This window comes from Cnephaeus nilssonii, assembly GCF_951640355.1.
Source record: "Cnephaeus nilssonii genome assembly, chromosome: 20".
Taxonomy (NCBI): Eukaryota; Metazoa; Chordata; class Mammalia; order Chiroptera; family Vespertilionidae; genus Cnephaeus; species Cnephaeus nilssonii.
The window spans coordinates 45010939-45034936 of NC_137091.1; the positions used below are offsets into that span (position 1 = coordinate 45010939).

General features: G+C 62.3%; 3 protein-coding genes across 9 annotated transcripts; 1 reads left to right on the forward strand and 2 right to left on the reverse strand.

Moving 5' to 3' along the window:
* Nucleotides 1-1069: 1069 nt before the first annotated feature.
* Nucleotides 1070-9610, forward strand: PTOV1 (PTOV1 extended AT-hook containing adaptor protein). The gene is made up of 13 exons (XM_079800608.1): nucleotides 1070-1746; nucleotides 4033-4170; nucleotides 4297-4379; nucleotides 4455-4512; nucleotides 4598-4705; nucleotides 6098-6253; nucleotides 6722-6808; nucleotides 6904-6977; nucleotides 7054-7111; nucleotides 7342-7446; nucleotides 8868-9065; nucleotides 9152-9221; nucleotides 9485-9610. The coding sequence occupies exons 1-12, from the start codon at nucleotides 1384-1386 to the stop codon at nucleotides 9161-9163; spliced, it is 1440 nt and encodes a 479-aa protein (XP_079656734.1). The 5' UTR covers nucleotides 1070-1383; the 3' UTR covers nucleotides 9164-9221; nucleotides 9485-9610.
* Nucleotides 9611-9705: 95 nt separating this feature from the next.
* Nucleotides 9706-15394, reverse strand: PNKP (polynucleotide kinase 3'-phosphatase). 3 transcript variants are annotated; one of them, XM_079800605.1, is made up of 17 exons: nucleotides 15265-15394; nucleotides 14850-15013; nucleotides 14158-14204; nucleotides 13487-13810; nucleotides 12449-12528; nucleotides 12315-12372; nucleotides 12111-12218; nucleotides 11828-11899; nucleotides 11152-11200; nucleotides 10986-11056; nucleotides 10821-10913; nucleotides 10656-10752; nucleotides 10511-10572; nucleotides 10278-10382; nucleotides 10109-10196; nucleotides 9974-10035; nucleotides 9706-9898 (listed from the first exon to the last, which is right to left on the reverse strand). In XM_079800605.1, exons 2-16 carry the CDS (start codon nucleotides 14998-15000, stop codon nucleotides 9995-9997), a joined length of 1446 nt encoding a protein of 481 aa, XP_079656731.1. In that variant the 5' UTR covers nucleotides 15001-15013; nucleotides 15265-15394; the 3' UTR covers nucleotides 9706-9898; nucleotides 9974-9994. The 3 variants fall into 3 exon arrangements, with proteins under 3 accessions (XP_079656731.1, XP_079656730.1, XP_079656729.1); XM_079800604.1 differs by having other exon boundaries at nucleotides 10273-10382; XM_079800603.1 differs by having other exon boundaries at nucleotides 10273-10382; nucleotides 10821-11056.
* Nucleotides 15395-16147: 753 nt separating this feature from the next.
* On the reverse strand, nucleotides 16148-23959 carry AKT1S1 (AKT1 substrate 1). 5 transcript variants are annotated; one of them, XM_079800615.1, is made up of 5 exons: nucleotides 23272-23523; nucleotides 20330-20715; nucleotides 18748-18825; nucleotides 18483-18652; nucleotides 16148-17170 (listed from the first exon to the last, which is right to left on the reverse strand). In XM_079800615.1, exons 1-5 carry the CDS (start codon nucleotides 23388-23390, stop codon nucleotides 17027-17029), a joined length of 897 nt encoding a protein of 298 aa, XP_079656741.1. In that variant the 5' UTR covers nucleotides 23391-23523; the 3' UTR covers nucleotides 16148-17026. The 5 variants fall into 5 exon arrangements, with proteins under 5 accessions (XP_079656741.1, XP_079656744.1, XP_079656745.1 ...); XM_079800618.1 differs by having other exon boundaries at nucleotides 16149-17170; nucleotides 23244-23346; XM_079800619.1 differs by lacking the exon at nucleotides 23272-23523 and adding an exon at nucleotides 22748-22945 and having other exon boundaries at nucleotides 16149-17170.
* Between the last annotated feature and the right edge of the window lie 39 nt (nucleotides 23960-23998).

Below are 23998 nucleotides of genomic sequence, written 5' to 3' on the forward strand. Positions count from 1 at the left end.
ATGTTAAAAATTTCAAATCATCTGAAATAGTACACTGAGTCTCCTTTCCACTGCTGTGTCCCCCTCCCACTCCCAATTTGCTGCCCTGTCTCCTCAGAGGTGACTATGGAGCCCAGCTTTGTATGTTTGTACTGATACTGTGTGCATGACTCTGCATTTGATGAATGATTTCTTTAAAATGTGAGACTGTCATTCCCTTGCCTGAAACCTTTTGGTGATTCCCCAGCAAAAGGAGACTAAAATCCAAATTCCATCCCAAGGCTACAGGGACCCTGCCTGTGGCACCTGGACCCTTCCAACTTCCACTGCTGTCCTCCACCCTCACTGCGCTCCCCCCCATTGGCCTCCCTTGTTTTGGATTTGTACCCAGTGTTCCCTCATCGCAGCGCACTCTTCCAGCCTATGTAGTACCGCAGGCAGCTCAGAGGTCACTTTCCTGACTTCTCATGGTCACCATCCCTCGCTCTGTGCGCTCGTTCTATTAACACATCAAGAACTACGATGATGTGTGTTCCCCATTGGACTAGGGGCTCTGACAGACCTGGTCTGTCGTCATACTTGGGTTTCCTTTAGATCCTGGGTGGGCTGTAAGGGAGGCAACTGATGAATGTTTCTCTCACATCCATGTCTCTCTCCCTCCCTCCCTTCCTCTCTCGCTAAAAACCAATAAACATACCCTCGGGTGAGTATTAAAAAAAAAAACAGGGTAATTGAAGCAAGAAATCTTACACAACTAATAAGTGAACATGCAGCCATTTACTTGAATGAAGGAGGGAATCAATGAATGGTCCTGAGAGGCGGGTGCGAGAAGCGGTGCTACAGAGGCTTGAGGGCTGTGGGCGGAGCCTAGGAGCGGGGCCAATGGGCGCACAGTTGTGGCCCACCGTGTCTCCCCGGGCCCAGGTCGAGACTTGGCCGCGCGAGGGCCGCTGGGAGTTGTGGTCTCCTGCCGACCTAGCCACGTCACGGCCTTCAAACCTTAAGTCCTCCCTTGTGCATGGTACGATCCGTATCCCCAAACCTCTAGGTAGGTTCCCTCGCCCGAAAGCCCGTTTTTCCTTCCTCTTCTGAAATCTCTCGCAGTCCCCTTCCTTCGCGGGTCCGGGACTCGGGCTAAAATCTCCCGGATCCCGCCCCCAACCCGGAGCCAACTTGGTATCGTCCTCTACGTTTATCTACTCCCCCTCCACCCGTTGGTATAGTCTCCGCCCGGGTCCCCTGAAGTTGTTTCCCACACGTCCTCTCAGGGCCTCCCGCCCTTACTTGAGAGGCCCCGTGTGTCTTCCAATCGCCGTGTTCCCCGCCCCACACACCCTCTCCGTTCCCTAAGCCCCCCGCCACATTTTGGTACACCCTGGCCACGCCCCTTTCGGCGCTCTTGGTATGCGCCGCGCTTCCCCCGCTCGCCGCAGTGGTTTGGCCGTGACGACCCCTCTTCGGCGGCGCGGCCCCCGCGCTTGGTACAGCCCATCCCGTTTCTCCGAGAGCCGCCCACTCGCGCCCCTCAGTCGGTGGAGCCCGCAGCCCCCTGCGTGGCCCGTGGCATCCGCACAGTCTGTTCGGCTCGCACCCGTCATGGTCCGTCCGCGCCGCGCTCCGCACCGCTCCGGCGCTGGGGGCCCCCTCGGGGGTCGCGGCCGCCCCCCGCGGCCCCTCACGGTGCGCGCCGCCCGTTCGCGCTCCTGGCCCGCCAGCCCCCGGGGCCCGCAGCCGCCGCGGATCCGGGCCCGCTCGGCCCCTCCCATGGTGAGCCCCCCTCCGCCCTTTTTCCAGAGCCTTCCACGGCCCCGCCCCCCGGGCTCCCGTCTTTGTCCGCGGCCCCCTCTTCTCTGGGGTCTCCCAGGTGGCCCCGAAGGGTGGTCCCGTTTGGGGCCGTGTTCCCCCGTGGAACCCCTCGGTGGTACGCGCCGGGCTCTCCCCTTTGTTACCGGTTCGGGCAGGGGTGGCGGGGGTGACGGGGGTGGGGTACGGGGGCGGGGCGGGCTCAAATTACTGCTGACTCCGCGGCCGGGTTTAAACGCGGGGTGGGGGGCTGGCGGCCGGACAGTGGATGGTCGGTGTGCGCGCTTGTTTTTCCAATCGGAAAGTTGGCCTCTCTCCGGACAGGAAATGGGGAAATGAGGGAGGGGTCTGGGGGCCGCGTCGTGCCCTGGCGCGCCCAGGTGTTGCACTCGGGGGCGTTGTGCGCGGCGCCCGGGGTTTGCTCGTGCGCCCAGGTGTGGGATGCCCAGACCTTCAACATAAGCATCGAGCTGTGAGGCACACGGAGCTACCCGGCCTTAAACATGCACATACTTTTCAAAATCTGAACAAAGCTGCTCTGTCGGTGAAGCTGCACGTCCCGCTTCGCACACGCTCGCGCGGAGGTGCGTTTTACCCGAGGCTGGGCGCAGACTCGCTTCTCAGCTACACGGCCCAGCGTTGTGCGTGGCACGGGGCCCCGCCAGCTGCACACGGGCTTCTCCAGTCTCTCACCCAGACTCGGGACACCCCACAAACTTAAAGATTCCCCTCCTCCACCGCCTCCCCTCTTTGACCAGCATTCCCGTGGACGTTTCACAGGCTCTTCTGGACCCTTAACATCCCCCCTCATGAAGGCTCCCGCCTTTCAAGTACTGGCGAGGCTTTCCCGTGCAGTAAAGAGCAAATCAGATATCGGAGGCGAAGCTAAGTTTTGCAGACACTTGCCCAGATGTGAGGTTTCCTTTAGGGGAGCCCTGCGCCTCGCCTTGACCTGCCCCTCCTGCTGTCGCAGGTGTTCCTGGCTTAGGCAGGCATCCCTGGTCTCCACACTCCAGACCACAACCTCTTCCGGGTCCTGGGTGTCACCCTGCCCTCCCAGACACGCTCGCACTGGCCGGCGTCCTCGGTCTGTGTGGCTGGGCGCTGTCGCTGCATCTCCCGGGGCCTGTGCCCCAGCAGGTGCCTGCCAGCCGGGGCTTCGAGGCCCGTTCTCCGCCTCAGACACTCTGGGCCGCGAACACGCCCCGTTCTGCACGCAGGCTGCCTCCCCCGTCTGCGATTGCCCAGATGGAGAGCATGCTTGCTCAGGTGTGTTTGCTTTTTAAAGCTCCTTTCCAAAATAAGACTCTCCTGCCCCTCATTATTCGAGAGCAGAAGACACCTGTGCGCTTCGCAGGACCGTTGGAAGCGCCCCTGAGCGGTGGGAAGCAGCTGCCTGTGGGTTTATTCACTCGCTTATCTTGCCGCCCAGGCCCTTAGGGAGTGAGCTTTGTCACGTCATGGCTCCTGCTGCCGGCTGTTTGGGAGCAGCCTTCGCGTGTTTGCTTTGTGGTGTGTTTGGTTTGGAGGTGGCTGGGAGAGGACCCTCTGCTGGGCTTTTTGCTGGAACATTCTGGGTTCTGCACACGTTCTCCAGCCGCTCTGAGACCCTCCAGGTGTCGTCACTGCCGCCTCCACAGTCTGCCCTGCGCTCTGCGCGGTTCTGGACTGTGTGTGCTTCTGGCCCCGCGTCTCCGCCTCCTCGGGGTCAGCCTGACATGGCTGCAACATGGGGTGCCAGAGGGGGGTGGGGGCGGGCAGCAGCCGCCGGGAGAGGTTGGTAGGAACCAGAGGGAGAGTCTGGACTTAGTCATGAGGAGCCTTGGGAGGAAGGCTTTGAGCGTGGGCAGGAGGGGGCAGCCCAGTGTGACAGACAGACTGACAGACACATTCCAGGGTGGCGGGGGCTTCAAGGAGACCCCGGCCCCAGAGAGCTGGCTTCTGAGTTGGGTCTCAGCAGAGGGACCCACTGGATCAGGCTGGGAGGGTGAGTGGGTGGCGCCTGGCGGGGGGGGGCGGATGGTGTTCCCGGCTGAGCCAGCGAGAGGAACGGCTGGAGGGAGCAGGCTGGCGGCCTTAGGGACCTTGCACGGGCCGGTGTGAGTGTGGGCGGGGCGGGAATGGGGTCAGGCAGGGTCTCAGCCCTGGGGACAAGGGGTTTGGGTCTGAACATTGGGGTGGATCCTTGGGGTATGTGGGGAACAGCCCGCCCTTGTAGTTGCCCCAGCCTCAGTGGTGCCTCTTCCACAGCCAGGTGCCCGGGTGTTCGGGGCCCTGGGCCCCATCGGGCCCTCCTCGCCGGGACTGGCCCTCGGGGGCCTGGCGGTGGGCGAGCACCGGCTCAGCAACAAGCTGCTGGCCTGGAGTGGCGTCCTTGAGTGGCAGGAGGTGAGCGTCCGAGTCGGGGCCCCGGTGTGTCCCATGGGTGGGGGGTGCCCCACAGGTTCCTGTCGGCTGCCCTCGCAGTGGGGGACAGGCCTGGGCGTCTGAGTGAGACTCTCGCTCCTGCCACAGAAGCGCAGACCCTTCTCTGACTCCAACGCGAAGCTGAAGCGGACCCTCCCCTGCCAGGCCTACGTGAACCAGGGCGAGAACCTGTGAGTCCCCGTGGGCGGGCGGGCGGGCGGGTGGGCGGGGCGGCCAGGGCCCCCCCTGACCCTCTCCTCCCACAGGGAGACCGACCAGTGGCCACAGAAGCTGATCATGCAGCTGATCCCGCAGCAGCTGCTGGTGAGACCTGCCCCAGCCCCCCAAGCCTGCTCCCCAGAGCACCCCCACCCCCAGTGGTGACCCAGCTGTCCCTTGTCGCCCCCAGACCACCCTGGGCCCCCTGTTCCGCAACTCGCAGCTGGCGCAGTTCCACTTCACCAACAGAGACTGCGACTCCCTCAAGGGGCTCTGCCGCGTCATGGGCAACGGCTTCGTGAGTGGGCAGCGCGGGGCGCTGAGGGCGGGCAGGGGCTCCTCCGGGCACTTTGGTGGCAGCTCTGCTGGGACAGCCGGGCCGGGGCCCCAGGCGAGCGCTCCTAGGGGCTGGGGAGTCGCTCTCGCTTGCCGTCCCGGCCTGTCGGGTCTCAGACATTCAGTGGAGCCGGGCTGTGAGTGCCGGACCGGTAAATGGGGTGACCAGGGGAGTGAGCCAGGAGGGACTGGTCTGTGCTGGGGCTCGGCTTTCGCATCCGGCAAGTGGGGTAACAGGAGGACTTTTCCAGGGGCCAATGGGAGGCGTGAGTCTTGTCACGTGATTGATGGGCGTGCATAGTAAGTGCTCAGTAAACAGCAGATGTTGGGCTTTGGACGCCGGATGTCAGGGTTAAACTTGACCTGGGCCTGGGCCTGCTCGGCTCCCTCCCCGGGGGATGTGTAAGGAAGCAGGTTCCGGGAGGGTGGCCTGATGTGGGAGCGAGTCCTCTGCCCAGGAGTCCGCAGGGCTCGGCTCTGGGGTCCCCTGCAGCCCCTGTTCCTCTTTGGAACAGGCCACCACCTCCAGGGGGTGGGGATGGGGGTGGGGGGTGCCGTGTGCGCCCCGACCCCTGATGTCCAGCGGATCCCTTTCCCTTGGGGCCTGGACAGACCAGGGGGTGGTGTGCGGGGTCTCCGGTCTGACCCCCTCACTCAGCACCTTGGCTAAGGGCTTGCTTTGTGCCTGGCCCCCGGCTGCAGGGACGGTGGGGGTCGCCCTCTGAGGCCTGTCAGTCACACTCTTGTCCTGGGAGGTGCCGGGGAGGCCAGAGGCAGATCCCGTGAGTGAGGGACCACGGGCTTGAGCAGGCACCAGGCGTCAGGCAGGTGGCGTGGGAGGGGTTCCCCCCTTTGTCTGACACCCCAGTGGGGACGTGTCAGGTTCACGCTCTCCCACGTCCCGCTGAGAGGGCACTAGCGTCTCGGGCAGGGAGCACTTGGTGGCATTTCCTGGGTGCTATTGGCATACGGTTCACAGACCGGGAGACGCGGTCACTTACCTGAGGTCTCAGCTGGGCGGAAGCAGGCGGCTGGCCCTCCTGGCGGCTGCCCCGGCACAGGCAGCGGCCTCGGCAGCTCCATGGGGCGGGGCTTGAGACCGGGTGTGGGAGACAGAGCCCTAACCCACACCCACATCCACACGGGCCCAGGCCCAGGCCTGACCCCATTCAGGGTGGGTGAGGTGCAGGCTCACACGTGCTCAGAATGTTCCAGCTGCGCGCCTCTCACGCTGAGAACTTGGGGTTGACTTGAGGACTTCTGTCCTTGATGGCGGGCAGGCTTGGGGGGTCAGGGAAGGGCATTCGCCCCCTCAGCGGTGCCCTGGGGTCCCTGACCTCCGACCTCCCCCCAGGCGGGCTGCATGCTCTTCCCCCACATCTCCCCCTGTGAGGTGCGCGTGCTCATGCTCCTGTACTCGTCCAAGAAGAAGATCTTCATGGGCCTCATCCCCTACGACCAGAGCGGCTTCGTCAATGCCATCCGGCAGGTCATCACCACCCGCAAGCAGGTGCGCGGGGCCGGCCTGGACGTGCCGGCGAGAGGAGGCGGGAGGGACGACAGCGGCTCCGGGAGGAAGGACAGTCGTGTGTGGAGGGGGAGGGGCAGGCCAGGGCACTGGTTACCGGGAGGGTGGTGTGAGGCTGGCAGGCCGTACAGGTGACCAGGCGTCTTACCGATGTGTCCCCGGTTGTGGGACATTTCACAGCGGCCAGTTCATAGGCAAACCCTGTGGACTCTGTCCCCCAGGCTGAGGGGTGGTCCTTGTCCTGGGGCAGGTGGGAGCCATGGGCGGTCTGAGCAGGCGAGCAGGCCCGGCTCTAGGAGTGTCTGGGGCTGTGGACAGACTGGAGGCTGAGAAGCCGTGGCTGGTCTGTGGGGGTGGGCGGTGGGCAGGCTTGGGCCCAGTGGGCTGGGGACATGGAGGGGAGTTGGGGGAGCTGAGGTACCAGCCCACACCCCACCCCATTTCCTGTAGGCAGTGGGACCCGGTGGCGTTGCGGGCCCCGTCCAGATTGTCAACAACAAGTTCCTGGCGTGGAGTGGGGTCATGGAGTGGCAGGAGGTGAGCCTGGGGTGGCCCGCTCTCTTTGGGACCAGTGGACCCCACTGACTCAGGCCCCGCCCACTCCTGATGCCACCCCGTTCCGTCCCCCAAAGCCCAGGCCTGAGCCCAACAATCGGTCCAAGAGGTGGCTGCCGTCACATGTCTACGTGAACCAAGGCGAGATCCTGTGAGTGTGGGGCTGAGGGTGGAGGAAGCACCTGGGGAGACCCGGCCTCCTGACCCTGGTCCCCCGGTGCCCACAGGAGGACGGAGCAGTGGCCCAGGAAGCTGTACATGCAGCTCATCCCGCAGCAGCTGCTCGTGAGTGCGGGGCGGCTCGGGTCCAGACCTGGGGTCGGGGGCGGTGTGGAGGCTTCCCCAGGAGGGGCCCCAATGTCAAGCTGGAGGAGGAGGGCCTTCTAGGTGGAGGGATGGCTCCTGACAGGCCCTGGGGCCGGAGAGGCTGGCCTGGCTTTGAGGGGCCACAGGATTGTGGGGATTAAGCGGGTGGGGCGGGCGGGGCAGCTGTGGATGGTCCCCCCTCCCCGCAGACCACCCTGGTGCCGCTGTTCCGGAACTCGCGCCTGGTGCAGTTCCACTTCACCAAGGACCTGGAGACGCTGAAGAGCCTGTGCCGGATCATGGACAACGGCTTTGTGAGTGGGGTTGTGAGTGGGCCGCACGCTGCTGGGCGGGGAGCGAGTGCAGGGAGAGGCCCGCAGGGTAAACAGATGCACGGGCGTTTCAGTGAGGCCAGATGAACCCGAGGGTGCTGTCTGAGAGCCACTGGGGAGGGCAGCAGCCCACGGCGATGTCACGTTTGCTGTGAGCCACGCACTGGCTCCTGGGCCACACGGCTCCCCTAAGGCTGTGCTGACCCATTTTACAGATGGGGAGCCTGATTCCCCGGTGCCAGGCAGGGACCGAGGCCCTGCAGGCCCGCGCTGGCCTGTCCTCTGCTGCGTCTGCATTTACTTGGCGCTGGGGTGACATCACGGAGCAGCTGTGCCCCAGGTCCTCACCTGCCCCTTCCTCCTGCTTTCCCAGGGGCAGGGCACGCTCACTCCAGGTTCCCAGCGGGAAACCTGAGGCTCCGGAAGGCTCTGACCAGGCAGCGCGGTGTCTGCTCCCAGGCGGGGTGGCACTTCCGGGGGGACTGGGCCTCAGCCTCCCCACGGCCCCCTGCATCCTCGCTGTCGCTGTTCACTGTTTCCATGTCTGCCACGTGGGGACCTCGCTGTTTCCTTCGAGTCGCCGGAGGTGGCACAGGCGTGCGGCTGTGTACTGGGGGCTGATGTGCGTTCCTTTGGAAAGCACACAGCTCAGGGCCCATGTGCCCCAGACTGGCCTTCTGCCCGTCGTCGACTGGCACGGCCAGGTCGTCACCGTTGGCTCAGGTGCAGCGAGGGGCGTGCACTGGGCTCGCCACGGGCCTCCTGGAGACCTGTCCCCCCTGTCCCAGAGGTGGTGACAGCCCGGCCTCCCCTCCAGGCTCAGGACCTGCGAGTCCTCCAGCTCTCGGCCTCGGCTGGCTGGCCTGTGCTGAGGACCCCTGGCCTTGCGCAGGGAAGAGCCAGGGAACTGGGTGGGGAGCACGTGGCCCGTGCCCCTCGCACCAGGACCCTTGTTACATTAGGCCTCGTCCCTGACTGGTCTGGGCCGGCAGCCTCCCGCCCTCCCAGCCTCTCAGCCCGGCTGCCTTCAGGCGTTGCCTGAGGTGAGGGAGCCTTAGTGTCGGGTGTCCTTCTCGGTGCGGCCTCTGCACGGCCTGGTCACTGCTGACCCTGACCGCTGTGCCCCCGGCCCCGTTTCGGGGTGTTCTGTGCACGTGCCCCTGTGGCGCCCCCACAGCAGGGGCCGGTGCCCTGGGCTCCTCCGTGCAGAATCCGCTGGGCCCTGGACAGTCGTCTCTAGGCTTCCGTCTCCGTGTCCCCAAATGGGAGTAACGGCCGTGAGGACAGAGCAGTGAGGACGCACTTGGCTCACGTGCTGAGGGCGCCGGCCTGTGTGGTTGAGCCCGTCGCCGTGGGGGGCATCAGTGCCCAGGGCCGCCTGTGACACTGCCCTGCACCCCCAGGCGGGCTGCGTGCACTTTCCCTACAAGGCCTCGTGCGAGGTGCGCGTGCTCATGCTCCTGTACTCCTCGGAGAAGAAGATCTTCATCGGCCTCATCCCCCACGACCAGAGCAACTTCGTCAACGGCATCCGGCGTGTCATTGCCAACCAGCAGCAGGTCCTGCAGCGGAACCTGGAGCAGGAGCAGCAGCAGCGAGGGGTGAGGCGGGCGGGGTGAGGCGCGAGCAGGGCTCCGAGCTTTTCTCCGGCCTGAACCGCTACTGACTCCTGGCTTCTTCCCCGCAGATGGGGGGGTAGTGGCCACCCCCGGCCTGGGCCCCTCTAGGAGTCACAGACGAGGCCCCCGGTGACACTGGTGAGTGGCAGCCACAGGGAGTGTGGCCTGGCCCTGGCTGCTGGGGTTTGGGAGGAAGTGTGGCCCTGGCTGACAAGACCAGGTGAGGGGCAGGGGCAGGGGCAGCCCTCCCTGCAGAAGGGACGGGCAAGGCCTCTGGCTGGGCAAGGAGGCACGTCCCTGGTCCCCAGAGCCCTGCAGCTCATGGGTCCGGGTAGCCAGGTAGGGGGCCCAGGGGTTGCTGGGAGCCCCCATCCAGGCTCTCCCCTCTGCCCCCGTTCCAGGTCAGATGCTCTGAGCAGGGGCCCTTGGAGACTGCAGCTGCCCCCGAGACGGAGGACAGCGCCCTGAGACCTCTCCGAGGACAGTGCCATCCATGTACGTTTCCCCAATAAAGTCTTTTCAAAGCCCCCGGGCCACTGTCCTCAGCGCCCGCGGCCACGGCAGGAGAGGCCGTGCTCCCTGGGGTGAGGCCCCCTTCTTCCCAGCAACGTGCTGGCCAAGCTGAAAGAAAACTAGCATTTATTGGGGGGCGGGGGGGGGGGGAGGCGGCGGCTCAGGGGGGGGGGGAGGCGGCGGCTCAGCCCTCGGAGAACTGGCGGTATAGGCGCTCCAGCTGCGGCTCCAGGTGCAGCCGGAAGGGGATCTCCAGGATCTCAGCGAAGCCTTCCGCCAGGGTCGGGGCCTTGAACTGCTTCCTGGTGGCAGAGGGTGGTGAGGGGAGGCCCCGAGCCCCGTGCCTACCCCCAGGGCCCACCCGTGGCAGTGCCTACCTGTAGCCAAACATGACCATGTCAGCCACGTGGGCATGAGAGGAGCCCGTCATCTCCCGGAACTGTGGGGGCAGAGGCGAGCTGGTTAGCGGGGCGGGGGGGCGGAGGGGGCGGGGCGGGGCGGCACGCACTCACCCGGTTGTTGTGGCGCGCCTGCTCCAGGGTGGCGCTGAAGAGGAAGCAGCGGCAGGGGACGCCCGCGTCCTGGGCGCACTTGATGTACCTGTGGGGTTGGGAGGGGCCGGCTGGTTAGGGGCCCTGGGCTCACCCCACAGGGGCCGCCCCTGGGACCCAGGCACCTTGCCCTGCTCGGTGGGTCCGGGTTTGTGTTGTCGATCACGACCTGTTTCCTCTGCTTCAGGGCTGTCTCACACGCGGCCACACAGCGCTGCCACGACCCCAGGGTGTCCTGGCACAGGGAGCGAGCAGGTCAGGGGTGGACGGGCACATGGGGGGAGGGACAGGCATACACTGGGGGTGGGCCCAGCAGGGGGAGAGGACACGGGGAACAGATCCCACAGGCAGCCGGGACCCTACCCTGTTCACGTGGACGTATCCTGCGGACACGAGGTGCTCCTGGAGGAAGGTGGACTTCCCGGCTGGGGGGAGGGGGGAGGGGGCGTGTCAGTGGGAGCCACAGGGGGATCAGAGCTCCTAGGGGTCAGGGGTCAGGGCGTCTCACCCCCAGGAAATCCCACGGCGACGACCACCTCAGGGTCGGAGCTCAGGAGGGAGCTGGACTCGGGCAGGTAGAGTGGCCCTGAGGAGGAGACCGTCCTCTGGGGACAGACAGACATGAGGGACGCCCCTCCCCCCGCGCCGCGCCCCACTCGCCCACGGGCCTCACCGGGTCAAAGGCCGGGAGCTCGAAGGCGGCCAGCGGCCACTTCAGGAAGAACTCCTCCGGAGTGGCGAAGGGCAGGCCCAGGTTGAGGGCAAACTGCGGGGGAGGGTGAAGGTTAGGCGGGTGGGGGCCGGGGTGGGGTGTGCGGGGGCGGGGGGCGGCGCTCACCAGGCGGTCTGCACAGGAGAAGTCTTTCTTTTTTCGCTCGGGGGCCCAGTTGGCGGGGCGTCCAGCTGCGTCTGGAACCAGAGAGCACAGCAACCTCAGGGCCCGCGTCCCCGCCCCCTCATCAGCCCCGCCCTGCCGAGCCACACTCCCCCTTCCCCCACCTTACCTCCCACGAAGACGCTGTCCCCAATGGAGATGGGCACGCCCTCGTTGGCCTGAGGGGGGGCAGGAGACAACAGCCTAAGGAACCGCCCACGCCTGTTCCCCGAGCAGCAGGGGCTCCGCACAGGTTCTCGGCCGCCAGAGGGCGCCGGTCCCCACTTCTGTCAACAACCCTCCGCCAGAGTCACAGTGCAGTCCGGCCCAGACGGTTCCCACAGGCGGACCCCTGCCTGCTCCCCCGGGCCCGCCCGCCCCCTCCGCGGCCTATGGCCGCCTCACCGACTGGCCCTGAGCACACGGGCTCAGCACTCCGCACTCGCCGTGACCCCGATCTGGAAGACCCATCAGAACTAGGCACCCACCTGGCTCCCTCCTCGCCACCTTGAGCCCTGACTCCACTGGCACCTCAGACCTCCACCCTGGCTTCTCCGCACCCTCCCTGGCCCGTGGGCCGAGCTACGGGACATCAGTCAATGAACGGGTTGAGGGCTGACCTCGACCGCCCTGCTGCTCAGTGAGGATCACTGGCCTCGCGTGCCAACATGAGGCCGAGAGCCAACACCGAAAAGGCGAGGACAGCGGGAGAGGAGAGGGGGCAGGGCCCATGACCCAGGGTGCGGAGGCTGGGCAGGGAGTGGGGGGCTTCAGGGGAAAGGAGAGCGACTGGGGGCGTGGCTCACCTGCTCCCGCAGGTGGTCCCACATGCCAATCACTGGCTTCCGGTACAAGCCAGCGTGCGTGGCCACCAGCACCTGTGGACCAGGTGGGGTCAGACACCAGTCCCCCTCCAGCACCAAAGTCCTTCAAGGACGTTCAGGACCCAAGGAGGCGCCACCATCCCTCACCAATCAGGAGCGCTCCCAATGCCCCAAACTTGCCACTTAGGGTTTCTGTCCCCATAATCACACCCAGGACCGGGCCCCTCTGGGGCTCTGTCCCCATGCGGCCTCCGTGCAGCTGTACCTGGAAGGGGACTCCCAGCTTTTCCACCACAGCCTCCACCTTGGCCTTGAACTCCTCTGCTGACAGCTTCCCACGCCCAATGCCCATCTGGTTGGTGAAGATCACCAGCTGGGGAGCAGATGCGTATCTCAGTGCCCTCACCATGCCCCAGCCTGCCCCCCCCCCCCCCCGGCCAGGGCCACACACACACGCACACACACACACCTTGTAGCCGTCAGCCTCCAGCTCCCGGAGCTTACGTGGAATCTCTGGGTACAAGATCCTAGGGAGGGCAGGAAGGTGGCAGGTGACCTAGGACCCGGAGGGAGCCTCACTCACCCCCTTCTCCTGCTTATCACCTCCAGTCACTGGGGCCGGTGGGAAAGACCTTCCCGGAGCGCGTGGTGATGAGGGTCCCGTCCATATCAAAGCCGGCCACCTGGCATCACCAAGAAAAGAACAGTGACACCTCTGACCCCCTCATTCACAGGCTGGTACACATCAACCCTGTGAGGCAGACTGTGACCGCTGTCACAGGTGAGGAAACCGAGTCAGGGAGCCTGTACATATGTAACAACAGGCACAGCGAGGATGCATCCCCAACGCCTGAGTGCAGAGCCTGAAACCTTCCTTTCCTGCTCCTATTCTCCCTACACACACAGTATTCCCATCTTTTTTTTATTACTTATTTTTTTTATTACTTTTTTTTTTTTAATTACGTTTTATTGATTTCAGAGAGGAAGGGAGAGGGAGAGATAGAAACATCAATGACGAGAATCATTGATCGGCTGCCTCCTGCATGCCCCCTACTGGGGATCCAGCCCGCAACCCAGGCATGTGCCCTTGGCCGGAATCGAACCTGGGACCCTTCAGTCCGCAGGCCAACGCTCTATCCATTGAGCCAGACCAGCTAGGACCAGTATTCCCATCTTTACAATGGAGTTCATGTACTACCCTAACCATCTCCACCTTGAAGGGCTAATAACCATGCAAATGAGACAAGGGCTGAGTTCCGTTTAGGTGCTAACTGCACCTCGGGCTGTGCCACGTGGTTTTCATGGATTCCCCATTTTACTGGTGAGAAAAAAGGGGCTCAGAATGTGGTATAACAGCATTTGGATTAGAACTTCTCTGGACCTAAGAAATACTCATCATAATAGCTCCTGCTAAAATAATCCCAATCGTTGCTATGGTTACAGGGTGGTTACCATGGATCAGGCAGGCGTGGATATACATCGGTTCCCCCAATGCTCACTACAACCCCTGAATTTATCAGGTCCATTTCTCAGAAAAGTGGAGGCTCAGAGAGGTTGAGTGACCTGCCCAGGGACACACAGCAAGCTCGGGGTTGCGTCTGCAGTTGTCTGTGGTCCCTCAGGTCCCAGCGTGGCCCTCACCTTGCTCCGGGCCTTCACCCCGGGTGCGGTGAACACCAGCAGCTTCTCGAAGCTCTCCCAGCCCGGGGACGACTTCCGCATTCGCTTTTTCTGCTGTTCAACCTCCTCCTCCTCCTCCTCCTCCTTCACCTCCTCTTCGGTTGGGGCCACCGGAGGGGTGCCGGGTGGAGTATCTGGCTGGGATTCTGGCACGGGGGCCTCTTCCCAGCGCAGGGTCAGCGGGTAGAGGCCATTGACCAAATACAGCGTGTCCCCCACCCCCAGAGAACCCTCTGACCCCAGATTCAGCTCCTGGGTCCCGACAGTTGAGGGGTTAATTCCCAGCTGCAAAGGAATAGGGAAGAGCTGGGACTGGCTCCACCTCCTCCCGACCCCCAACCTCCAATCAATCAACCCAGGATAGGGCTTGCCTTTCTCTACATGCCAATCAGACCCCTAAGCCCTGCCTCTTCCCTGTGCACCACCAATCAGGGCGTTGGAAAGGTTACAGGCGTCCGGTGTTACCCAGTTTAAATGTAGGTGGCTACTGCATTGAGGCAGGCAACACCTCGGGCCTTCTTCACTGGGCACACCTGCTTCCCTTCCAGCCAGAGGCTCCCAACGGGCCTGTTCCCTGCTGGGTTCCGGCTCCTCCCCGGCCCCACCTCCAGACATTGCTGAGGAACTGGTACCTGTTTCACGGCCACGGTCCGAGTCTCAGGGTCCGCGACCAGCTCCACTGCGTGTGGAGAGGGTGGAGTCAGGATATGCTTCCCAGCGGGATGCCATCCCTCATTACCCGGGAGCACGGCCAGCTTCAGGCCACAGGATGGCGCTACAGCACCCACTCAGGAGGAAGAGGCAGTTCATTTCTAAATGGGCTTGGCTCACTCATTGACATGCAGTAACCAGACAAGGGCCTTAGAATTGCCCGTGACGCTGGTCTTGGCCTAGGGACAGGGCGGGCACGGTTCTGAAGAGAACTGGCTTCTCTGATGAGCAGTGTGGCAGGTGCAGGGTTGGGGCTTGACCCGTTACCACTCGTCCCTGCTTAGCAGCATGTTCTTCCCGCCATAAGATCGGCTCTCTCCTTGGCAAGGGCCGTAGCCTGACTCAACCACTCCCGGCGGCCTGAGCATCCCTCTCTGCCCACTGACCATGGCCTCGGGACAGGCGCGGCGCCCCCTCCCCCAGGAGCCCGCATTCCAGGTCAGACACAGCCTTTTGTCCCCGTGCTCCCAGAGGGCACCTGCCAACGTCAGCACTGGCCGCACCGTACAGTTCCGCCAGCTGGCTCTACGTGTGCTCTTTACGGAACTGACCGTCCATCTTTCGCTCCGGAAACAGGCCACACCTTTCAGCTCGGGCCCCCGCCCCTGCCTACCTTGGTTTCTGGAGCACTTCCGGTCGGTAACTTGGGTCAGGGGTCCCCGGCCCAGGACCAGGGCTTGCCCGCCCGTGGGCAGGAAGATGGGGGGCACTCCCCCAGGGGGGCTCTCCAGCCACAGGTGGCCCCTGGCTTCCATCCCGGCCATCCTGGGCGCCGGCCTAAGGGCAAGCAGGTGCATGTTTGGGTGGCCAGTCGCCTTCAGTTGCTACAGGAAGTCCCGCCTCCTCTCGTCCCTCCACCAGGAATTCCCTCCAGCCGCTGAAGGCTCTGGAAAACCAACCCACTCGCTGGCCCAGAGCTCGCGCCCTCTCCCAGGTGACGCCCGGGTGGTCCTCGGGGAGCGGAGACCCCTATGTCCCAGGGCAAAGGACAAGGACCTCGCGCGCTCCCGCCTGGGCCCCACGCTCACCCGTGCTCCGCTCACTCCCTACTTCCAACCAGGGAGGCCTTGGCCGAAGGGCTCCGCCGCCGGCTTCTGTTTTCGGCGGACGGAAATGCCTGGCCCGGCACGAGGAGGCGGGGCCTGAGAGCTCCTCCCGCGACGGAAGCCCCGCCCCTTCTCAGCCCTTTAGCCCCTGCGGTCCCGGCAGCGCTGACCTCCATCCCTCTTGCTGCAGTGTGAGGCTCACGCCAGTAGGGGGTGATGATTCTCTGTTGCAGATTCTATTTCCACCAAGAAGTCTAATTTTCATTCCCTTTTCTGGAAATAGTTACAGCGAGAAGTTTTCTTCCCCATTTAATGATCATTGGCAGTCGAAGAAACCCTCACCCCCGACAGAACCCCTACTTCCGATGCTGCAGTTTTCTTATCTATAAAGTGGGAATAATCGTTTACACTTCGTGGAGTTACTAGGAAGATTAAAGGAGTTAATACACGTAAATAATATAAGTGTTTGGGTGGTAGTTAGCCCTGTTTAAGTCTTGCCCAGGAGCATGCCTCCGGTGGCTGAGGACAGACGGAGAGGACGTTTACCGGACCCAGCCCTAACTTCGGGCCGGGGCCACTGGTTCTCTAACTCCAGCTGTTACGGCAGAACACTCCCGGGCTGGGCTCGGCGGGAGGTCTCCGGGCTGTGCTGGGGACTATGTCGGCTCAGTCAAATTCCGATTTCAATATTCAGCCCCCTCCCTGCCCGTAAGACTGGGGGTCATGGTCAACGGGACTCCCACCGCATGAATGTCCATTTTTTTATCTGTAAAATGGGGACAATTCCCACTTCCGACTTTACAGCGATAATGAGATGCTGCTCATTCGACTTCAGAAAAAGTTTGTTGAATAAACATCCACATTTCAAGCTCATTTAACAGAGGTAAAACTCTTTAATCTCAGAGCGCCTCTCCCAACTCGCGATCCCCACCCCCCAACTCCCCCCGACATCAGGGCCGGAGAGTGAGGGCCCCTGCCCCCCACCTTGGGTGGACAAGGGCCCTTTAAGGCACCTGTGGGGGAAGGGGAGAGGGGCGGGAGCTGGTAACGTCCTGATAAAAGGACAGGCTTCCGATTGGCAGGCTGTTATGGGATGGACCCGTGAGTGTGTCAGACGCTGGGACAAGACCGGGCCATCCCTGAGGGGCCAGAGACCAGTTGTCAGGATTTAGTAAAAAAAAAAAAACAAAACACAAAAAACGGTCTTAGCCCCAGTAGTGTCAAGAACCTAAATTTAAGGCCACAGGCTAATCCTGGGCACAGAAGGGCTTGGCCACGCCCCCAGGAGGCAGGACCCAATCGGGTAGGAGAATCTAGGAAGGGCAAGTGGTGACTGGCAGATTGGTGTAGACCTTTACAGGGTTCCAGCCAATCAAATGAAGCTGCCCATTCACCGTCTGAAGTGGAGCGCCACCACCCAATCCTGGGCCTTGGCTACGGGGTTAGAGCCAATGCCGTGCGAGCAAAGCCCTTGTCGCTAGGCAGAAAACGACGCGACTCCACCCATTTAGGGTTTAGAACTAGCCACTCCCGATTGGAGAGCAAGCCAGTCCCTTAATAGAAACCATCTGTCGCTGGGCAGGAAAAGGGGCGACAGCCTGTGAGCACTGGACAGGCCCCACACCTCGCGCAGAAGGGGGCGGAAGGCTGAGAGGGATCGGACTCCGATTGGCGGGCCTGGGGGCGGGGCGGGGTGTAGTGTAGGGCCGGCGGACACTGGGCCAGGAGGCTCTCTCCCTGGGCCTCAGTATTTCCGTATCAGCTTCTGGAAGTCGCTGGTGTTTAGTCGCGGTCGTGGCAGGTCCCCGAAGACCTGGGTGTCCTCGGCCTCCCGCATCACCAGCGCGCGCATGCTGGCCGCGATGCGGTCCAGGTCTGGCGAGGAGGGCTGCGGAGACGACATGGATGGTCAGCACCCTCAATGGCGCCCACGTGTCCCAACTCAGCTTGCAACCCTGGCAGTCAGTGCCTGCACCCTGGGCTCCAGGGCCCCTCCAAGTACTTTCGCCCCTGCGATGCCCACAGCCACAAGGCCCTTCACCCTGTGTTGCTCCATATAGGACCTTCCTACCCGTTCAAATACCACCTCCTCCAAGAAGCCTTCCTGCCCTTCTCCCCTGCTTGGCCTGGACCACTGCGTCTAGTTCCTTCTCACAGCGAAGTGCCGCTCCTCTGCTGACCATCAGGCTGTGTGCACCCAGAGGGTCTCACTCTAAGGGTTTGGGTTGGAGGTCCAGTCATGTGCCACTCAGGCTACTGCCACCCCCTAGCTGTCCACAGGGACCTCGCCCCTGTTGAAGGCTTCAGTCTCCTCCTCTGAAAAAGGGGCAACAACAGGGTCTGAGAAAATCAAGGACAGCTCAGCGAGGGCAGGCTACCACGTGGTCGGTGCTGTCTAGAGAGGGTCCCTCTCCGTGTCAGCCTCCAGCTGAGGGTCCTGTCATTCTGCCTGCAGTCCCACCTCGTCCACCTCCCTTAGTCCCTGGCAACCCAAGTTGGGCCTGGCCCCCAGCAGGTTGAGAAGCCACCGACACCCGTTCAGAGACCAGCCCAGGACCCAGAGCTCAGGCCTTGAACGTTGTTCATTAACAGTGTCCCCACCAGTGGCACCCCGGGCGGCAGCCGCTGCTGGACCCGCCAGTGTGTAAATGCGGCCACTGAGAGGAGTCAGGGGCAGGGTCACCCTGGGACCGTGGCCTCCTCCCAAAAGGAAGCTGGGTGCCGCTCCAGCTCTGCCCCTTACAGACTGAGGTCTTGAAGTCACATGTACTCTCGGTGCCTCGGTTTCCCCCCTGCTTCAGGAGCTTCAGTGATGGTCGATGACGACCCACCCCGGCCACCCCAGGAACTGCACATGTAGGATCATACGGGAAGAACAGCAGACAGGGTGTGCGTATGGAAGGTGATCAGGCCCCTCTGAGCCTCAGTTTCCCCAGCTAGAGGGGATACCAAAATCCTTGTGCCTGCATGCACCATGTATCCTATACATGGAGCTGTTCCTGGAAACGAGAGCAAACTTTCTCTGCAAGACACTGGGACACACTGTAAGGCCATGACAGTTAACACTGCACGGCTCTGGCCCGAGAACCTGCCTGGTGAGGTGGGAGGTAGGATTAATCCCATGAAATGTGGCACCCATGTCTGAGGACTTCCCGGAGGAGGTGGCTCTGAGCCCTTCCCACCTCCCTCTTCCCCCTCACCGGCCCGTTCTCTTCATCCGATGACCGTGCTTCTGTCCTCTTTTCCTTGAAAGTCCAGATGGGCACGGACACGGGCAGGGACCTGGCGTACTGCTGTGTGGGCAGGGCTGAGGCCGGGGGCACTGCGTAGGCGGAGAGGCTAGTGGGGGTCTCCTCGCTCAGGCTGCCGTCTGAGAGAGAAGGTCCACTTCACCTCTGTCCCTGCCTCCATCCCAGACACCCACTCCCACCCCACCCAGGGCGCGGGGACAGCTGGGACACTGACCGTCTGTGCTCTCGGGGTCCGACTCGCAGAAGGGGGGCAGGTCCTGGAGCGTGGCGTCCTCGTCCATCACGAAGAGCCCTGTGCATGGCGTTACAGGCCCAGCCGTCAGGTCACCTCCTCCAGACACCGCCTCCCTGCTCCCTGCATTGGCCAGGCCCTTGCAAACCTCGGGGTTTCTGGAACTACTATTCCCTCTGCCTCGAACACCCTTCCGCTGGTTATCTGCCTGGTCATCCGCAGAAACAGATCTAGTTTCTATCTGTTCCACTCTGAGGTGGAAGCAGCTGGCTGAACAGAAGTCTGTAAGGCAGGAGTGGGAACCTGTTTTCTGCCAAGGGCCATTTGGGTATCTATAACATCACGCACAGGCCATACAAAATTACCAACTTAAAAATTAGCCTGCTTGCCCTGGCCAGTTTGGCTCAGTGGACAGAGTGTCAGCCTGCGGACTGGAGAGTCCCGGGTTTGATTTTGGTCAAGGGCATATGCCTGGGTTGCGGGCTTGGTCCCCAGTAGGGGGCCTACAGGAGGCAGCCGATCGATGATTCTCTCTCATCATGGATGTTTCTATCTCTCCCTCTCCTTTCCTCTCTGAAATCAATAAAAATATATTTTTTAAAATAAGCCTGCTGTATTTGGTCAAACATCTAATTAACTCACCCCTCACGCCTGGGCAGGGCCAGACCAAATGATTTCTAGGGCCTTATACAGCCCATGGGCCTGACGTTCCCCACCCCTTGCGTAAGGTCTGTTTGGGATGAACTGACTCAAAGTACAGGTTGAGAGAAATATAAGATTATTATGATTCCTGCTTGACATAATGGAAACCTGAAGGCACAGAGAGGTTAAGCCACCTGCCTGCAGTCCCAGTAATCCATGGTGTCATGGGATCTGAACTCAGGCCATATGGCTCCGGAGTCTGTGCCCTTAACCCTATGCAGGCTTTCTCCTCACAACAGTGAGGAAGCCAGCTATTGACAGTAACAAAACAAACGAGTAACTCCTATTTATTGAGCCCCCTGCAAACTCCTATTCACTCTTCAAAACCCTAACATTACAGTCCAGTCTCTGGGAAGTATCCAACCTCGAGATTCCCCCTAAAAATGCCCGTTGCTCCCTCCCCTGGCTTGCTCAGCTGTTGCTGGCATCCCTGACTCCCCTTTAACGCCTATCTTGTCCTCATAGGCATCAGGCATCCTGGTTTGAAATAAACCCTGTTCTGCTCGTGATTCCAGCTCAGGAGGTCCCCTACCCCCAACCCCGCAGCCTCTACAGGGCGCAGCCTCATGCCAGGTCTGCAGTTCTCTGGCTAGACCAAGAGTCCCAGCAGCTGGCTGTGTGTCTATGTCTAGCACAGAGCTGGACCCAGCACAGCGGAAGAAAACTGAAGCTCAGAAAGGGAAAATGACTCGCTCAAGGTCACACCTGCAAGCCAGCCGGGCACCCAGGCTCCATGAGACTCCAGCTTCCACAGAACCTCAGGGCTCAGAGGCAAGCAAGTCCCACCCCTCCCGGGAAACCTGCTGTGCAGGCCACTTGCCAAGCACAGAGCCACCCCGGCCCTGCCCGCTGTGCCTCTCACCTCCGTTATCGCTGACGCCCAGCCGCTCCCCAGAGGTCTCTGTCTCTGTCAGCTCATCCTCGTCCTCCTTGTCTTCCTCCCTGGGCAGGGCAAGCTGGGACGGGCTCCCTACCGGGCTGGGTGGCTGTGGTGCTGGTGGGGGGCGGGGGGGCCGGGCGGCAGTGGCAGCCCTGTGGGCCAGGGCGATGTCCTGGAGGCAGTGGCGGGCAGCCTCAGCCAGAGCCCCGCGGCCATGGGCTGCATAGGCGCAGGGGCCAGGGAGGGGCGGCGGGGGCGGCGCAGCCGTCAGCAGCACCAGCTCCATGCCGGTGTGGGCCCGGAAGCGCTCAGCAGCCCCTACCACGGCTTCCCACAGCTCCTCGGGGCGCCCCGACGCCATCCGCGTCCTGCAGGCAGAGCAGGACAGAGGGGGCTGAGACTGGGCTGCCTGCACCGTCCCCACTCAGCCCCCGGTGTCCCCCTGTCCCAGCTGGGCTCAGCATCTTCCCCCAAACCCACCATCCCCCTAGAATTCCTCCCCATCCAGACCTCAGCCGCCCAATCCCACCCTCCTGCCCTGCCCGCCCCCCCTCCCGGCCCCCCGTCTCTCCCCTTGGACCTGCCCTAGGGAGCCACTGGCCACAGGTGAGTAAGGAGCGCCAATGTGGCAGGTCCAAAGTGACAGGTGCGGTGTGTGTGAGCCACACTGGGGTGCAAGTGGGATGCAAACACCCCGAGAGCAATCGGAGGGTGATTACTTGAACTATTTTAGGCATGCTGACTAAATTAGTGAAAATGAACTTCATTTTTAGTGTGGCTTATGGGGATTTTGAGCTCAGGTGTATGGTTTGCATTATATTTCTATCGGACAGCGCTGCCCGGCCATCCAGCCTCTTCCGGTGCCTTCAGCCTCCAGTCCGGCCAGCACATGGCCCTGCAGGGGTCCTTCTAGCCTGGAGCTGCCCCTCCCCCTCCCCAGTACCCCGAGGACAAGGTCACAGCCCCTTGCAGGCTCCTGAGGCCTTGGTCCAGGTGCCTTCCCCCCACATCTGGACCACTGGTCTTCCATTTACTTGTCCTTCTTTCCCGCACCTCTAGATCGCGTCAGCACCCACACCTTGCCCTGTGGACTCCCCCAATATGAGTGACGCCCATTCTAGGACATCTCTCTCTGGGGAGTACTGTCTGGATCCACATCCATCTCCCCAGCCCGTGTGGGAGCCCCTGAGGGCGGGCCTGTTGGGCTCATCTCTGAGCCAGCAGCAAGCCTTGCCCAGCACGACAGGCTTGCGGGTGGGGCTGATCAGAAAATGGTGTGCGAGCTTCCGTCTGCACCTGGGTTCAGCCCGCAAAGCTTTCGTCTTTCCTACAAGACTGTTTCTCAAAACCAAGGCACTCCGGTTCAACAATAAAGATACATTCCTGTAAAACGAGGCACCCAGCGCTCACCCTGGCCGAAGCCACACACAGAGAGCACAACCAGCACCTGCCCCGACAGGCCCCGCAGCACTGCCTGGTGCCAGGCAGGGACCTGCGAGTGCCACCCACATTCTCACCCACCCTCTCACCAGCTCTAGAGCGGAGCTGTATCACCCCCTTTACACTGGCAACTGAGGCCCAGGGAGTCTGCTTGGGGACCGGGGTCAGACAGCTGGAGAGGAGCGCTGGAGCCTGAACTTGGCAGTCTGAAGCCAAACCCTTCTCTGAACACTGGATGCCACCCTGCCTTCCTTGTGAGGAAAGGTTTACGATCTCCTAGTCAAGATGGGGAAAACGAGGCTCAGAGAGCTTCCGGCGCTGGCCTGGAGGCACACAGCTAGAAAGGGTAGACAGGGCTGACGCTGCTGTCTGCCCAACACCACAGCCTAACAGTCGTGGGGGGTGCTCAGGGCCTCGCAGCCACTCCACCCCACTGAGGGGGGAAACTGAAGCCCAGGGCCGGGAAATGACTGGTCCAAGGTCACACAGCCTAGCAGTGCTAGGCCTGGTGTCCTCACTTCCTGGGGTCACCAGGGTTAAATTCCTCTCTGTCCTAGATCTTAACCTAACGACCAGGCTGCAAAGAGGATAATGGGGTGAGTGGGGGTGAGGGTCCCCCCATTTTAGAGCATGCACAAAAAGGAGGAGTTCGAGGCAGACCTCTCCGGGGACTCTCTGGAGTCAGTTACCCACGAGGAAAGAAACCAAGACTTGGGGAGTCTCCAGTCCCTACAGCTTCTGGAGTTAGTCCTGCACCCTTCAAAGAGCTGAGAGATGGAGAACCCCCTCCGCTCAGATGGAGCCGTTTAAGATTAGGGAGAGAAAAGGAAGTGAGACCTGTCCCCCAGGAGGGCAGGGAGAGGTAGGGGATTGGCCTCTGAGGAGGAGGTCAGGAGGTGAAGAAGCCGACTCCGGGAAGAGGTGAGGAAGGAGATGCTAGTGGAGCCCCGCTCCAACCACCTGTAAGACTGCAAGTGCCACCCCAACCTCCCGCTCCGAGGGGGGAGGCCTGGAGGATGCACCCGCAGTCCCGGGCGGGGTGAATGCCGGGGGCCTTTCTCCGCCGCTCAGAGACGTCCCCCGCTCGCCCGGAGGCCAGCGAAGACCCACTTCTCCAGAAAGAAAACAGGAAATCCCGCCCAGATGGGGACAGAGCCGGAAGTCCCGCCTTCACACGGGTGAGGGCGCCCCGAGGCAACCCCCCCCAGCACCCCCCAACCCTGGAGACCAGGTTCACAGTCAAAGAATCTTAATGGACCTGGAGACCGGAAGACAAGACTGTCTAGGCTTTGCCTCAGCTCAGACACGACGGTGCATGCCGGCGACCGCTTTCCAGCGCTCAGCGTGGGGCCGCTGGACGACCTCTGCCCCTTGACATTCGCCGGCTCTATCACTCCCCACAGCGGCTCGCCCGCCCCGCGCCCCTCGCCTCCGGACCGCCAGGTCCTCCCCGCACCGTGGCTCACAACGCCGCCTCCACTCACGTGCCCGGAGCCAGCATGGCCGGCCTGGCGCCGTCGCCGCCCTCAAAAGACATGGCAGCACCGGGCGTCACTTCCGCGTAGTTGACCCGCCTCCACGCTGCACACTCCGCCTCCTTCATGGAGGCCGCCCGAGACAAAGATGGCGGCCACGGGGACTTCAGAGGGGCAATGGCGGAAGCAGGGTGCCCGTAAGAAAAATGGAGTGACCCCAAGAAATATGGCGGCCTGCATAGACACACTCAGGACCACAGTCCCTCAACTTAAAATCAACCTTTTCCACAGAAGTAGAAGAAAGCAATGCCCGCTAATGACATGGCAAGCAGCCTAGTATCATCTGACCATAATGAATAAGGGCTCTCCCTCAGGCCTATCCCCTTCGGCACCGAGACTGGCGAAGATCCAACACGCCAGCCTTTCTTGCTTCGGTTTGCCCAACTTCAATATGGCAGCCCAGGATGCTTTCTCTCGGCGGTGACTCGTGGATTCGTCGGGGACCGCTTCGTTCCCGGGGATACCGACGGGTTCGTCCCGTTAACCCGAACCCCTCAGCGCCTGTTGCGATGTACAGCTTCTCTCACCTTTTCCTTTCTCGGTTTCTCTTTTCCAGAACCGCGCTTCGTGCCCTGCAGAGGGATGAGACTGCCCCACATTAACATGGCCTCAGCTGACGGTCCTTACCCGTGCCCTCAAGCAAAATGGCACCTCTTCGGCTTCGATGCCAGTACTC